The sequence below is a fragment of the Lutra lutra genome, chromosome 9 (genome assembly GCF_902655055.1).
Source record: "Lutra lutra chromosome 9, mLutLut1.2, whole genome shotgun sequence".
Classification (NCBI taxonomy): Eukaryota; Metazoa; Chordata; class Mammalia; order Carnivora; family Mustelidae; genus Lutra; species Lutra lutra.
Window position 1 is genome coordinate 70922999 of NC_062286.1, and position 17281 is coordinate 70940279.

The 17281-nt window shown below is 36.7% G+C and overlaps 2 protein-coding genes across 29 annotated transcripts in view; one reads left to right on the forward strand and one right to left on the reverse strand.

Annotated features, from left to right (window-relative positions):
• The window catches only part of NRXN1 (neurexin 1), a 1204011-nt gene that overhangs the window by 21278 nt on the left and 1165452 nt on the right, over positions 1-17281 (forward strand). The window lies entirely within an intron of this gene.
• Positions 12176-13646, reverse strand: LOC125109202 (mitochondrial fission regulator 2-like). Its single transcript, XM_047745970.1, is given in 3 exon segments — positions 12176-13274; positions 13276-13425; positions 13522-13646. Coding segments are annotated over 2 exon segments (990 nt in total). The 5' UTR covers positions 13372-13425; positions 13522-13646; the 3' UTR covers positions 12176-12380.

Below are 17281 nucleotides of genomic sequence, written 5' to 3' on the forward strand. Positions count from 1 at the left end.
AATGCAGAGTGTGTATGCAGCATGGAGAGAATTTGAACACAGGCTTAAACCCCAAAGGCCTCTACAACCCCACACTTTTTCCCCTGTGTCTCCACAGTCACCACTCACAGCTTTAGAATAGCTTGTGTAGGTCCAGTGGTGTTATATATACGAATGATCAAGAGTCACCCTCATTTTTTGGAGAGCATAATAGCATTTGAGATACTCTGAAGCTTTGCAAGTATTTCTTTTATTTGGAATTTGGTTTTAGCTAATTTGTCTTTCATATTTTTATTCATACCTCATCTCTTTTATGTATGGTTGACTGTATTTCCTAACTAAATGATGTATTGCTGTTAATGATCAAGAAGAAACCTGTAGATACAGTTTCCAAAGACTTTACGGGAAGACTATAGGCAACCACAACATACATACAGAGTCCCTTGTTTTTGATTCTTATTTTCTTCATCAGACCATAATTATATTCCTGATTTTGTTTTTTTCCTTCCATTCTGTGAAAGGGTAATTATTTTTTTCTACTGTTTCTTTCTCTTTTAAGGCTATGTCACCTTGTGATTTTTTTCTATTATATTTTGGCTTATTTTTCATCATAAAAGATCCATAAACATCATAAAACGATGTACCTACTAAGATGACAAGTTTTGAAAAGAAGGAAATATCTCAAATTTTTTTCTTAACCTCTGCAGACTACTGCTCTAAGGATTTGTTCACATTTTAGTTAAATATATTTTATGATATTTTATCTCAATTTACCTAGTTTAAGAAACAAAGATTCCTGTAAAAACTCATTCTGTGAAAACGTTCATTTAACTGGTATTATTCTTTTCTCCTTTCAGAACTCTGAGTTGTCAGTAATTCCACAAACATAAAAAAAGGAAATAATATGTCAAACACATGGGAAAAGGATATATGTGAAAGTATGTTCTTAAGTGTATAGTGGTTAACTATGTATTATGCATACTTTCCCTTAACCCTTAACAGTTTTCGGATAACTTAGTTTGACTTTGGCATTTATTTCATAAATGACTCATAAAGTATATTCTTGATTTTCCTGTCATATCACCAAAACTTCTGTAAGTAATTCAGAAATGATAGTGCAATACATTTTGGCCCTCCTTAGATTTCAAACCTGGTAAGTGGATATTGCATCAGTTTCTCTTTGGGCAATAATTTTTCCTTGGTTTCTACCTATACATTCAGAAAATCCTAGTTTTTTCTAATCCTTTGATAATGACTTGAAAAATATGTCTAATTGCATACCAAAGCAAAGATAGTTTATTACAAAATGGAACTCCGAAGTAAAAATGGATCAGTAGCTGTAGTTTATTACAGTGTCTAAGGTGGTAATCAGTGCATCAGAGAGAAATTTTTAAACATTTATGACATTTTAGGTGATATTTAAAGGCACGGAGCTTAGACACTGAGGATGTATTTGTGATTAGATGTGCCTGGTCACTTCTGTCATGGAGTTTATATTTCTTTTGGTGAATACAGAAATATATAAGGTCAACTGCAATACAGAATAAAGAACACTAATGGTAAAGTACGTAAACCCAGACTTAGGAGGTACAGAAGGCCTCCCAAAGGATAAGACAGCTAAGGTGAGACTTGAATATGAATAGAAGTTAACTAAGGGAACAGAAGGGAAAAGAGAAAGCATGCAAGAGGAGACTGTTCCTCATTTGTAGAACTGAAAATAGTTTAGAATTTATGGTACATAGAGGAAAAATGGTGAAAGTGGCTTTAATACAGGCTACAAACTAAGCTGTGTAAGTCTTGTAAGCTGTGTTAAGGGGTTTGGAACTAACCTTTTGACCACGTGGTAGAGTGAAAAGAACAGGATGTAATATAAGATTGTAATTTTAGAAAGACTGCTGTGACTACAAAGGTAGATCTTGGATGGAAAGCAGAACTGGAAATAAATAACTGTGGACCCAAATGAGACAAAGAGGTTCTCGTAAGAAAGGTCTGTGACTGCCAGTAGATGGGTACATGTTTGGAAGAGTGTCCACTTCCACTGTATCTAGAACCATTACAAATAGTGTAGGTTTGTTTTGGGGAATAAGGAAAAGCCTAGAATTGAGTAATTAGGAAATGGGTAGGCTAATTGTTGACTTGGGATGGAGAGAATGAGAAGAAATGAAAGTGGGGAGCATACAGTGAAATCCAGAGGAAGATGTAGGTTGTAGATCAGTTAACAGAGTCATCAGAGGAAACCTGGAGGAGCAAAATGAACTTATCACAGTAAATAAACTGGCTAATTTTTGCAAAGAGCTAGATAGAGGCAGACATGCATATTCTAGTAACTATTGGATATGCTTTATATATTTTTTTTTTTTTTTTAAGATTTTATTTGTCAGAGAGAGAGAGAGCGCACACAAGCAGGGGAATCAGCAGGCAGAGAGAGAAGTCCCGGAGGTGGGACTCGATCCTAAGACCCTGGGATTATGACTTGAGCCAAAGGCAGATGCTTAGCTGACTGAGCCACCCAGGAGTCCCTAAGTTTTTGCTTTATCTTTTGATGTAAGATTCATTAAGTTTCACCATCCTCTAAAATTAATATCCCTCAGGACTTTATCCCTTCCTCTGATTTGTTTCCATGGTTACAAACCACAGTTTCCTTCTAATCTAGACTTCCCAGTTATCTTGGCCTAAGTTTGCCTCTAGGTGGGTGAAGAAGTGATTCTCCCATTTTCTGATATCCCTTTAGTTTCAAATAATATATTTATATCATAATATATAGGTGAGGGAGAAAGAAATAACAGTAAATTGCTGTATTTCCAAATTTCTTTTTTAACAAATGTCTATTTATAAAATCATGTAATTTAAAGTTACCAAAGTCAGAAATAACTTGTATTGAAAGCAAATATTTATTTAGTGGCTGCTGTGTCTTTTATATGCTCTGCATATTTCCTTTGTTTTCTCACCCAGAATCTGTATTTTTATGCTGTCCTTTTTTTTTTTTTTTAAACCCATCTAAGGCTTTGCTTCGGCAGGTGTGTGAGCAGCAGTTGGCCTGTTATGTGTCCACCATCCATAGGAAAGTTAGCTGGGCCCTGAGCGAGGGCTTCCTTCCTCCAAATCCGAAACCTAATAAATGGCTGGGTTTCTTTCAAGTTTCCTTCAAAAACCAAGAAGTGAGGGCCCATCTAGGATTAAGATGGGATGATGGGAGAAAGGGGATTATGAAAATTAGATTTTTGCCATTCTGTGAAAAGAGAGTGAGAAGTGTTAAAAAGGTGATGGTTGAAATGGTAAGCAGAGAAGAACAGCTTGCTACATTCACTAGCTGAAATCGCAAAGTAATGTTGTTTCCATAACTTTCCAAAGTAAAGTTTTGTTTCCATAACTCAGTTCTTGTCTGGTAACAGTTTGGTAACAGTACAAGAACAATTACTACTCCACTTTCCTTTCTCCTTCCCTTCTTGTTGGTGCTTACCTTTGATAGAAAGATATATCTTTCTATTTGGCCCATCTATTTTCATTTTGCCCCATGAACAGGGGTGCCCCTAGAGGCAAATAAGTTACTTAATTCTAATACATCTAGTTTATCTGATTATATGTTGGGCGGTCTGCCTTTTTTCAGTTAGAATTTTGTCCATGTCTTGTATAGTCACCCCAGGTCCTACCTGGAGGTAGGCTATAACTAAATAAATTAATTTTAAAGAGGATATTTTAATGATTAAGTGTGATATTAATTTTTAGAAAAGAAATTTTAAGAAAAGTTTTAATAGCTATAATTAATCCCTAATCATTGTCTTCTCATTCTGGAATATTGAGTAATTGGAATCGTATGTGAACATGACCTCTGAAACACTGGTCTCAATGGTCTATATCCTTTATTTTAGATTTGAATATGCTACATAAGTAATAAATAGAACTCAGTTAAACCTGGGCCTCATATTACTTTAGTAGTGTATCACCGCTGGCCCGTAAATTGTAGTTATTTAGGAATTCATAGTGAATTCATGGTTTCTTCAAGACCCTGTGTACTTGTATGTTGTTTTACCTCATGAGGGCTGCATATAATATGGGAAGCTCAAGTGAGTAGAACTGTAGGACATTCCTGGATAGTTAAATCTAAAACCTCTCCTCTTTTTCTTTTTTTTTTTTAAGATTTTATTTATTTATTTGATAGAGACACAGTGAGAGAGGGAACACAAGCAGGGGGCATAGGAGTAGGAGAAGCAGACCTCCCGCTGATCAGGGAGCCAGATGCAGGGCTTGATCCCAGAACGCTGGGATCATGACCCAAGCCGAAGGCAGACCCTTAATGACTGAGCCACCCAGGTGTCCTCTCCTTTTCCTTTTAAAAAATCATTAAATTCATCAGTTCCTTCAGCTGAAGGAGCTTATATTTTAATGTTTGAACTCAGTATTAATTTGTCAAAGAATTTATAAGCAATGAAAATAATGAAAATATCCAAGCTACAGAATCCAAAGAATTTTGGAATTGAGAGAGCCCATAGGGGGTATCTACTACAGTCTCTCTTATTTTAGAGATGAACAAACTGAGGCAAAGAGAAGGTGGAGAACTCTCCAAGTCACAAAATTCATTTCACAGCTGGAACAAGAACATGAGCCCAACAAAATTTTCATCATTCCATTTTTAGATAGCAAAGAAAATAACACTTCAAAAATTATATTTTATATATCATCTTGTATATATGATGTAATATTTCTGATGATGTGTCTCCTTTTGTTCTCTTCTCATTATATTTATAGAGAATTCTTACTTCTCTCTAGCCTGTTTGAGTCACTTCATTTCTAGGTATGCAGAAGAGACTTTTAAACTCATAACAAAGCTCTTTATATGCATTGGAAAATAAATGTGTTTTTCTTATGGAAAGTCATTTTAAACAAATTTATCAGGATAGGAGTCTCTTATTTTGTATTTTGGAACACAAAAACAGTGGTGTACTACAGCAAATAAATCAAAACCTTCACAATATGGAGTAAGATTGTATTTTCTAGGAAGGCATGTCAGTTGATGAAGAGAGTACTTTCCTAGAAACACTATATTTTCATAGTGCTTTTGGTTGTATAATAGGAGTTTATTTAGTGTACAGTGTCAGACAACATCTGGAAAATTTTATTAAATGTAAAATTTTATTTTTTTATATCAAGAATGAAGTATGACTGCTGCCTGTATTAATCAAATGCATGAATGGGGGGATAGTTTATTTCTTACAGTGTTTACTATGCCTTCATTTTGATAAAACAAAGTTCAAGTGTTCTGAGAGTATTATTTGAAAAAGAAGAAAAAAGTATGCCTAATGGGTCTCCTTTTAAAGGAGATTACTGGTGTAGGCGATCAAAGCCTAAGTGATTCATTCATTACAATTTTAATAAATGTGTGGCTCTGTTTTTATTTTAAGTACAGTATAGTGCAATAATGAAATTAAGTTTGTAGATAAAAGACGCAGATGCTCTTTTATCAAATTGCTGTTTTGGAAAGGCACCAACATAATGATGTTCTAAGTTTGATTCTTTGCTCTGGTTTGCATTTGAACTCTTGATCATTAAAGTCCTAGCAACACAGTGCTTTTTCTAGGAAAACGACTTACACTTTTTTTTTTTTAAAGATTTTATTTATTTATCTGTCAGAGAAAGAGAGGGAGAGAGAGCGAGCACAGGCAGACAGAATGGCAGGCAGAGGCAGAGGGAGAAGCAGGCTCCCTGACAAGCAAGGAGCCCGATGTGGGACTCGATCCCAGGACGCTGGGATCATGATCTGAGCCAAAGGCAGCTGCCCAACCAACTGAGCCACCCAGGCGTCCCACGACTTACACTTTTGTTTGTTTAATTTCACTGAATCTACCATTGTGCATATGTGGTTGGAACTATAGGGAAGCAGTGAACTTGACTTGAGCTTTATTCTGTTTAGTACCCAAAGCATTCACTGAGTCCTGAGGATACACTAAAACAAAACACAGAAACTACTCATCCACCAAAGGTATCATAATCCTCTTTAGGCCTTATCATACTCTCCAAGGTACCTTTGGCTGTGAACTCTTGCATCCTTGCGAGTTCCAACTATATTGTCCTGTGCCTTATTTCAAATAATAATTTGTGCCTGGTCTAATGTGTCATAAGTTAGCTTCTATCTGATATGAAAATAGAAAAATGGGTGAGTAATTAAGTCATGGATACTACATGTTTTCCATAATTTCTCATCTTTTTAAAGTAATGACCATAGTTTTTGCTGTTTAATTTTTAACTTGAAATTAAGGAAACAAATTGAGTTGCTGAATTAAGGTGCAATTTTTTTCCCCAAAGTATTTATTCGTACTATTAAAATTAAGGAAATAAAAAAAATACCTTTCTTATTTCCTCCCTCATTGTTTCCATCCTGCACTAGGCATCTAGTCCTCAACCATAAAGCCCCATTTCCAAGATGTTTCCAAACTGTTTCCAAAAATGATTGCCTGATCTGTTTTCATCTTACTGTTTTTGACTATAAAACAATAATGTTAGCAACTTCAGAGAATATAAGGATTTAATGAATAATTTATTTTTCAAAAAATGTTTTCTTAACTCTTGCTATATGCTGTCTGCTATTGTAGATGCTGAACCATATAAAGACAAAACCCTGCTCTTATGGATATGTTTGCATCATGTATTCTGATCAGAAAACAGCAGGTGCTATAGAGAACATTATAGCAGGTTAAGGGGATAGAGAGTGGTTAGGGGGCATTTTGATTTTAGGTAGGGTGATCTTGTTGGGCCTTCTGAGAAGGCGACACCTGACAAACATGAGGAAGAAGCATGCAGTTCTGGGGTTACGTGCTCTATTGAAAGTGCAGCAGAACTGAGGTTGACATGTGCTTGAATGCTCATGGGAGAGCATGGAGGCCAGAGGGATTGAACACAGCAAAGCAGAGATCAAGAGAGAGCCTGGTGTGGTAACTGGGAGCCAGATTACATAGAATTTGACAGGCCATACCATGAATTTAAAATTTTATTCTAAACCCAACCAGACACTGTTGAAATATTTGAAAAAAAGGAGGATTTTATTTCTGTTTCAGTCACTTCAGAGAGAATAGATTGTAGGGGCATAAGAGAGGGAGTAGAGGAACCTCATATTGGCCAGATGTGAAGATGGACTGGAATGGTAGTGGAGAAGGTGGGAAGAACTGGTTCATGTTGCTACATGTTTTGAAAACAGAGTGGACAGAATTTGTTGATGGGATGTATGGTAGGATGGAAGTGAAAGAACATAATCAGAAATGACTCCAAAATGATTGAGCAGAGTATGTGGATGACTGGAGGGGCCATTTCCTGAAAGGAGGAACTCTGGGGAGGGAATGCTGAGCACTGTGCTTGCCACATAAGAGATACACAATGACACTGTGTCTTATCCCTCTTACTCTACTGTAACCTTCCAGCCCAACACCCTCACTCCCAGGGATCTTTTATTCTAAACTAAGCTAAGAGAAGGTAAGGGCCATATCTGAATATTGTATATGCCATGTAATAGGAACTCAATGCATATTTATTGAATAAGTGATGAATAAATAAGAAATGACTATAGTGGACCAAAAAAGATAAGGTAACATGGATTAAAGAATTATCATGTGGTGTTTGCCTTTCTTCTACAACTCTGGGTCCTATGCTAGCAAATTGCACAAAGGAGTAACACCAGTGATGGGGATCTGTAGGCATGTTGGCAGAATGGTTTAGTCTTCTTCAGGTTATAACATTTGGAAGCATGCTTTGCTACAACAGTTAAGCTATTGCTACAAGTGTTTTTCCAGAATATGTTTTCAACAAGACAATGGGTATGCTAGTCAATTTTAGTTTTAATTTTCTGGGAATCCCGTTCTCTTGTTACCTAGACCAGACACATTCACGTATATTCTAAGAACGGTATGTTCTAGCACTTGGCTAACTGCATTTCATTCATTCATGTCTTAATTAATGTTACAAATATATATTGTATTGATAGTGTACTCTGTGTGGGAAAGAAAGTCCTTGTTTCGAAGGAGTTCACACTGTGGTAGTTTATGTATTGTACAGAAGTTTGTAAAATACTTTGAAATACCAGAAATTTCTCTACAAGATACTAAAATATGTTTCTGTCATCAATACCACTTTACTGTAGATTTGTTTTCTAATTGTAACATTAGTAGCTTTTTAATGGAGCATTAAATGTGTGGCAGGCATATTCTAAACACTCTACATACATATCCTTGTGCAATCATATACTTAATAACATTTTTCTAAGTTGTGTCCAGCCAAAGTTCCTTTTTGAAAATCTATTAGAATCAAACATGGTAAGAAGTGAATGCAATCCATTATCTCTGAAGTAGTAAAACAACAATGATTCATGAATAACCGAATGCAAATCCTCTTAGCATGTCCATTAATGTAAAAGGCAGTTTGAATGTGAAAGATTCTCTTTGGATGCTACAGGAGAAACGGCTGCTGTGTTTCAGCATCCTGTTTGCAGTGGCATTCTAGTTAGCACAAGATGGCTTAATTTAGGAATGAGAATATTTATTAAATGCAGCTGAAATATATCTGACCTTAAGTGTTTTCTCCGTGTATGTGTATTGATGAGCAACAATTTATTGCATATCAATATTGTTTGTATCTACTAAACTTAGGGAGGTTTTTGGATGAAATACCTGATTTAAAATGTTTATATTATAGTTAATGGGCAGGATTAAGTAGGGAAGCGGTGTAGTACATACAGATTTTCATCAACTGGAAAGATTTCTTAATTATAAATGTAAACAACTTTTGGTCTGTCTTCCTCTGGCTGCTTTTGACGATAGCCCTGCTTTTCTTCCCCGAACTAGACTTGGCCTTTCTAGAATGTACATTTTCTTCTGGTCTTCCCTTTTGATTTCATCTCTTCTAAAAATTCAAAAATCTTCATAACACTTCATAATAAAAATACATGTAAGTGTGTAAACAGTCCATATTTTATTTAAGAAATTATGTTCATTATGTGTTGGTCTTCAGAAGTATTGCCCAGGTTGTCTAAAATGTTCCCCTTTTATATATTTAAAACTTGGAGATATTTCCTTGGGGAAAATTTGGTCCCCTAATTGAAAAAAGAGTACTTAAAAAAGCCCTGTAAAGAAATTGTGATGAATTTCTGTGCACAATATGCAAACTTGAAGATATATTTCAAATGTTTTGTTGCAACTTTTTAATTTCATGATCCATAAAAAAGGAGAAAGAGAAAATCTTCATTAATTCATTTCTCTCCATAAATGCAGCCTGCAAGTTAGGTAATTATAACAGAGACCCAGAAGCTTTGCTTCTGTACTAGCCCATTCATGATATGCATTCTCTACCTTTGTGAGTTTGGTAAAACCTTGATCATGTGAAAAATTTAAATATCAAAAGGATCTGTGGAAGGTGGGTTTTAACTTGCCAGCTTCTACAGTGTGTAGAAGATAGTATTGAAAGAGGTTAAAGTGGTTTCTCACTGTGTCCCAGTTTAGCCACTTAATTACTTAGTCTTTGCTTTTGACAAGTCTTAAGCACAGTTTCCCCATCTATGAGATGAGGAAGTTGCCCTTGGCTATTTCTAAGATTTTCCTTTTCTAGCTCTAGAAACCTGAAGCTATTGGTTTGATGAAGGCTAGAAACCAGTAAATGCATTATTTGGAATGTGAAATGAAGTGTTGTGGTTTTTTTTTCCAGGGCTGTTTTCCATCATCACTACTATCTTTGATACTAATTAAAATGTGTGAAAAATAAATACATATGTACATGTAAACATAAATACATACATGCTTCGAAGACTTGAGCTAGTTTGAACTAGTCTTATGCTTACTCTGACTCAGCTTTTTAGGCGAGGGGCCTAAATTCAGCCCACCTTCTCTCACGTCATCCTAGTTCACCAATTTTTATCTAGGCTTTTCCTGGAAAAAGATGTGAGATGATTGTTTTCTTCAAGTGAATATTCTTTAAGCAGAGTACATACACAGTTATAGCATTGTGCCATTAAAATACAGATTAAAAAAAAAAAAGATTACCACCACTTTCTTCCCACAAACTGTCCATTTATCATCTTTCCAGAGAAGTAATTGTTTTATTTCCCCTATCTTCAGTTTAGTCACAGGAACTTAGTATTTCTGTGAACTATTTATTGTCAAAGTCATCTATATTCTGCATACCCAAGACTTCCCTCTATAATAGCCTTATTTACCCATGTATGTACTTAGAACATAACCTATTTAAAAGCTTATCTACTAAAATCACCTGAGTTTTTTAGAATGCTAGAAGTTATTACCTCTAAGGACCCTTCCTGCAGTGAGAGATTGGACCAGGATGACAATGAGGAGGTTAAAGCATGCCAGGCTTTATAGCAGCTGAGGCCTTTGCTTAGTCACACAAGAATTATTGCTGTGAATCTCTGAGCTGGGCTACACTATATAAAGCCAAGACATGTCTGCAGATGCATTTATCCATGGCTGAAAGATAAACTATAAGATGGGATGCAGAATTTATTTAAAATCTGGTGACACCTTTCAAGATTCTCCCATTTTCAAATGTTGTCTCTTAGACGTAGGCCCCTCTGAGATCTTACCTTTCTCTACCACTGATTCATGGTGGCATTGGGGTAGTAACTATTCCTGTCTGTGTCTCAGTGTTCTCATCTGGAAAACTAGAAGGTAGGACCAAATGATCTCTGTGATCCTTTCCAGATGCACATTCTTTATTTTCCTGTTTAACCCCTTTTGTCAGCCCTTAATGTAGCTGTCCCCCAAATTGATAATAAGTGACATTGATTGATGGTTTAGGCCTTAGTAAATATTCTCATCAACGTATTTCTTTTGCCATGATCCTTTATATTCAAGAGCATCACCCTGTATTCATCTTGAACCGAGTGCAAATACTTTTCTTCAAGCTTCAGTGACTTCAGTATTTAAAGCTGAAAATCATATTGAGAGTGAATTTTGAAGAAAGGAATAAAAAGCCTAATATAACTGCACCACTGTTCATATTTAGTTACAAGTATGTTCCCAGATATTTTGTATCCTGTGGTTGCTGTAGCTTTCACAGAGTTCATTTTTCATTTGGTGTTCTTGTATGTAACTTAAAACTCCATTTTAAATTTATGCTTTTTAAAAACTCAGAGGCGTGTATTGTATGTGTAATTTGTATTATCTATAGCATTGGTTAAGTGTCTGTTAATATTTATTGAGCATTTCCGGGATGTATGATACTCACCTAATGCATTCTCCCGTAGAGAACTGCATCTAGTTTAGTAATACTCTTTATGGAAAAGGCAGTTTAAAAATTATTTCTCTGATTATGATGAGGTTTGCCATAGAAAAGATACAGGCTTAGGTCTTTGGCTTAGACTTCTGCTATGCCTCTCTGACTGTGTTCCTTTTCTCTGTAGAGGAAACTCTTGATAAACTCTGAGTGTGGGAATCTGTGCAAACCTGAATGCTTTTGACTAGTGATCAAGTAGAGTTGGGTGCTTGAGTGTAGTATTTCTCCATATTTAAGTGTGTATTCTTTTTCTTATAATGATTGCGTTCCTTGAAGAACAGAAGGCAAAATACAGCTAACAAGGCTCAGTGTAGTTTATCAAATGTATGTACATTTGTGTACATGTTTATTAGTGAAACTTAGTACTTAAGAGTACAGGTTCTAAATCCAAAATGCCTGGTCCAGTTCTCTGATAGCAATCAGATTATGTAACCAACTGAGCCACCCAGGCCCCAAGCAATCAGATTATTTAACCTCTGTCTCAGTCTTCTCACCTGTGCATGGAGACAGTGACAGTGTCTATCTTGAAACAGGCAGTAAATGATGAATGTGAAATGCTTAGAACTGTGTCTAGCACAGACAAAGAACATGGTAAACAAAACTTAATACTTTTTAGATTTGTTGTATATTCTGGGAATTGAAACATGTGTTCTGGAAGGGTGAGTTAGAATACCGAGGGTAGGAATATGGAAAGGTGGTGAAGGTTAAAATATGCACCAGTAAATAACAAACATTTGTGAGGTGCTTGGGGTTTCCCTTTTCTAAATGATAGTAAACCTTTCCTCATGCCAGTGGATGGCTCGGATAGACCAGAGAAGGTTGTGCTTGTATATATAATTATTGTTGTGAAGAATCCGTTGCAAGTAGTGTATGAGGAGCTTACTGTGAATTGTAAGATGGTCTATGGAGCAGTCTTTTTTTATTTTTTTTTTTATTTTTTTTTTTTTTATTTTTCAAATCAAGTGTTTTATTTCAAAAACTTCATAGTAAGCCAAAAAGCTAAAAAGAATGTGTGAAAGGGAACAGAAACCACAGAAACAGACGCAGTTCCAGCCAACAACCGCATGGCCCATTCTGTGCAAGTACTTCAAGAGAACCTGAAGGTGAAGATGTATCATGAACGACACACTTAGGAAAAATTAAAACACTAACTTTACGTTATTATAGCTCACTCTTGAAGTTTCTGGACTAGAAAACGGAGAAGATTCCCAAGACCTATTTTCTTTCTCAAAGGAATCATCTTCTTGGAATGCAAACTTCTGCTTAAGTGCATGGGATATTAAAGACACTGGATCCCAATGTGAATCTTGTCTTTTCCTCTTATGAATGGGTCTACCTCCAGGTGACCGTTCAATAGCACGAAGTTTAACCTTATTCATGTCCTTTAGTACATCCAACATGTTTGGAACATCTTTATTTTCCTGGTTTTTTGAATGACTGTAATTGGTCTGACTGTCAGCCGGGTGCTGTTTTTTCATTTCATTTGCAGAATTATCTGAGTCACACATATTATTAGATTCTGACTGTGTGAGAGGAGAACAGGTCGGCTGTGGAGAAAAAAGCTCAGGGGGCAGTGGAGGAGGAGGAGGAGGGAAAAGCATTGAACTTGAAAATGGATCTGGCTGGGCACTCAGTTCAGCAGTCCCTGGTGATGGTCTTTGTTCCAAACCATGAGGCTCATCATTCAAGTCAAAGAAGCCAACAAGCCTACTGGCTTTCAGTTCCCTCCTTCCCACAATGGCAGCGATCTGGGTGCGAAGAAAAGTCAGCTCCTCTTCAAGGGCAGCTATCTTTTTAAATGCAGTTTCACCTACAGTCCCGTCACTTTTCATTCGTTTATTCTGTCGAAATCTGAGATAACTGGCTTCTTCATCATTTGCCACACACAGAGTATCGGCAAAAGATGGAACTACAGATCCACAGTTACCAGAGTCTACAGAGTTCAACAGTGGGATCAACTCAAAATTAGGCCTGGGACAAGGTTCTAAAGGAAGGATTTTCCCAATAATACGAACAATACTCCGAGCTGATCCATCCATAGTCTTTATTTTCTCTAATCTGCAAAACCTGGTCTATGGGAACACCAAAATATTCCAGCATTTCTCTTAAGATATTCAATATGAGTGACATTGATGAGACAAATACATAAGCGAATTCAAGGAAACATTATCAGTTTCTTGATACCCAGTAACAGGGCGAGCCTAGCGCCCCGTCGTGTCACTTGCTTTGGCCGCAAGCCTCCGCAGAGGCTCTCCAACCCAGCTTGGTCGCCTTGCTCACCCTCCTCCCAAGTCGAACCTCCGAGCAACCACCGGAACATCAAGCTGCAGCGAATACGCAGTCTGCGAAGCTCGTGGTGCACCCGTCCTGGTACAGGAGCGCTCGGACGACGACCCAGGTCGGCCCGCGGCACAGTTTGCAGGCCACGGACAGTAACGACGCCCCCCCCACCTACCCGGGACTGGGCACTGGAATCCCCTCGCTCAGCCCTGTTCCCTCCTGCGTTTCCCACCCACCCTGCGGCTCGCCCCCAGGACTGGCCTGGAGCAGTCTTGTTGTATAGAATCTGAAATTGTCCAAGCATTCCACTTACATAGCATTTTACAGGAATGAGCCATATTTTATCATGAGCTGTACATGTGCAGACAACTTCTGTGGTGAATAGGACAAGGAATTCAGGTGATGGTCTGAGAGTTCAAAAGAATAATGACAGTTGGAGAATTAAGTCTTAATAGAATGAAGTTAGATTGAAACAAAGATTCAGCCACTGACTAATAAAGGGAAGGTTTGAAGGACTGGGGTGATGCAAATATAAAAGAAGAAATCTAAAGATCAGAAGGAGCCTCGCGTAGAACATAAAGAAGTAAGTTAGCACTGTATTTTTTACGTGACAAAAAAATCGTGGGGGCAGTGTATGTGGTGGGAAGAGCCCTAGACTAACCAAATCAAGGTGCATATGGTATACATTATTTGGGCTTCCATTTTCATTTAGTGAAATGAAGGTATTAGTGTATCCGTTCTTTATGGTGTCTTCCAATCCAATTACTCTGAGATTAGTTTTCTTTGTAAACAATTAATATGTAACTATTTTCTCCCATAATCGTCTTTACCTTTCCTTAACTCAAGGGTACTATACTAATTAGTATATGTATATTTCAAATATAATTCTTATTAATTGCATTTTCTCCCTGATCCTTATACGTCCCTGTACTTTTCTCCGTGATCCTTATATGTCCCTGTATTTGAGTTTCTTGTATGTGTTATTTTAGAAGTCATTAGAAAGGACTTAGTTTATGTAGCTTTTGGTTATAAAAAATTAAGTTATTCTGTAAAATCATACACTTGGTAAATTCTGTTTCATACTTCTGTACCTACAGGCTTGCCAGTAATGTCTAAAGATATCTATTAGCAATTAACCCACATGTTATGTTGATCCATCTGTCTTTACTAATAGTCCATCATTTTTAAAATCATTCCCTGAAACTATTCTGGTCCTATGCTTCTAAAGAAACATGAATAGTATCTAGGCTATGTGAAAAAGTAAAGCTGTAGTAAGAAAACAGACTGAGTCGTTCCTAGATGAATACAGAAAACACAAAAAGATTGAAGAAAAGATGAAGTATATTGAATTTCTTTCTCATTAAACCAGCTTCCTGATTTTCATTACATCTTCTCCTTAATCCTCATGGGGCCTTCTTTGATTTTTTTCTGGTCTAGCCAACAGCTTATTTTTATAATAGGTAGCATTCTGGCTCCAATGAACTGTGCCATTTATAAGCACTAAACTTATTTTGGGGCCTTCAGATTGACTGATGTCCCAGATTATGTTTTCTATTGTATGCCCACTGTGTGCTAAGTAATAGGGTGATAGCCTTTTAAAGTCCTATCATGTATGGCTAAGGAAATCTTAGAGGACAGAATGTTTACATTTCAATTCTTTCTGTTGCTGTCTATATGTGTGACCTCAGACAAGGTTATTTAAGTTCTATAAGCTTCAGTTTATTTTCTACAAATGCAGATAGTGTTTATCAACTTCACTAGTTGGTTGGGAAACAAAAGAGATCACTTGTGATTTTAACACTCAAACTCCTTAATACTAGTTATGTTAGCTGGTATTTGGAGAATGTGTGTGTGTAATGAAACAAAACATTAATTATTGATGGGTACCTGAATCTGTCATAGATGTCTGCTCATGTTGGATACCATTAGTTATTATTTGGTTAAATGTTAGATTCAGATATTGAGCAGTTTCTGGTTATAAGTATATAGAAAAAAGCTGACATCTTGTTGAGAAGAATTCTGTCAATAGAAATAGCAGTGAGGTTTATTCATTTTCTCTTTTTCTCTCCCACCCGCCCTCTCCCAATTGATTTGGTGGCAGTTCCTCATGGAGATGGAGAGAAAACTGGTCAGGTTCTGAAGTAAATTTGTATCCTCTTTCGAAGTATGTCTTAGGCTTTTAGACTGAAAAGATTCATACATGTACACTCTTGATACAGACTTCTCCTTTTTAGCCATTGATGATATAAATAAAAGTAGATAAAATGTCTGGGAAGTAGTGGCAGAAATTCTAGAGCAGCTGCCGGATGAGGAAGCGTTTAACTGGGATCAATCCTTTACTGAAGCCAAAGTCACAAGAATGAAATTAACAATAAAAGGCTTGTATTGCTTTGGCATCTTTTAATACTTTGTATTGTCAATCTATTTTTATCTCAGGAGAAGGTGCCCCTTGAATCACATTCCTAAGACTTAAGAGGATCTATGTTTTCTGGAAATTTAATATGTAGTTAATGCCAAACTATTTTCTGATACTCTTTTCCAAATCTTTCTCCTTGAAGTGCAAAGATTTCATTGACATGTGGAAAGGGGATGTGTGAATGAATGAGAACTGAAAAGAACAGGCAACGCATTAGTATAGGAGTGCAGATATTTTTTGAAAGGGAGCATGTTCTGCTGAAAGTTTATTCAGAGGCTATTGCAATAATACTATTGTTTTGGATAGATTATCAAGAACACTCAACGGAGGGTTCATTTGTCTAGGCTTCCTATTAAAATCAGCTCTCTGATCTCACAAGCATCTGTGTCAATGAGATGCTGCAGCTGGACTTTTCTTTTCACCCATAGAGATGAATTATTGAGGAGGTCACTTTTTGCAGAAAGTGGAGGAGGGAAAGCCACAAGGAATATCCCATTCCTCTCACTGTTAAAAAATTACAGATATTTGTGTATGCCTTGTATCTCTCAATTATGTTCAATAATTGTGTGAGCTGAGATTATCTTTCCCCATTTCAGAGAAGAAAAATGAAACAAATGCTTAACGCTTACTCAGGGCAACAAACAACCTGCTATTTCTTTGAGAGAAAAAGCTAAGTCTGTCTCATTCACTAATATATTTCCAGGTTCTCGTATGGTACATGCAGCAGATGGTCAAGAAGTATTTTGCTGAATGAATATATGAATACACGAAGAAAAGAGTAAATAAACACATGAATGATGGTAGATCCAGAGCAGAGACCCAGTTCTCTTGGATTCCGCAAAGTGCATGTTTTCCCCACTACTATTCTCTGCTATCTCCATTTCTCTATATTCCGAAGAAGTTGAGGATTTGAGAAATGTTGAGGTGTCAGCCTGGGAAAACTTGTTCTTTATGACACTCTCAGCACTTTGACCAGCATGCAAGCATGTGATCTGGGGAAGAGCTGGCAGGAGAAAAAGGAGGTTAGAAGGTGTTGGCTTATTGAGTTGGGAGAGCAGAAACCACATTTTTAAATAGGATGCAGAGATGAATGTGGGTCCAAATCTAAGTTGGAAAAGTATTAAGAATGGAAAGGAGTGATAAGAGAAGTCGCAGTCTTTATCTCTACTGGATGACAGAATGAAAAAAAAATGTATTATCCCCAGATTCTGCTCTGTACTCTGCAGAGCAAACAGTGTTACCATAAGTATTCTCCTTAGTAGTAAGGTAAGGGGCGAAGAATTCAAAGGAGTATTTGAAGTGCTCCCTATGCATGTTTTTTGAAACTAGATTTAAAAAGTGTTT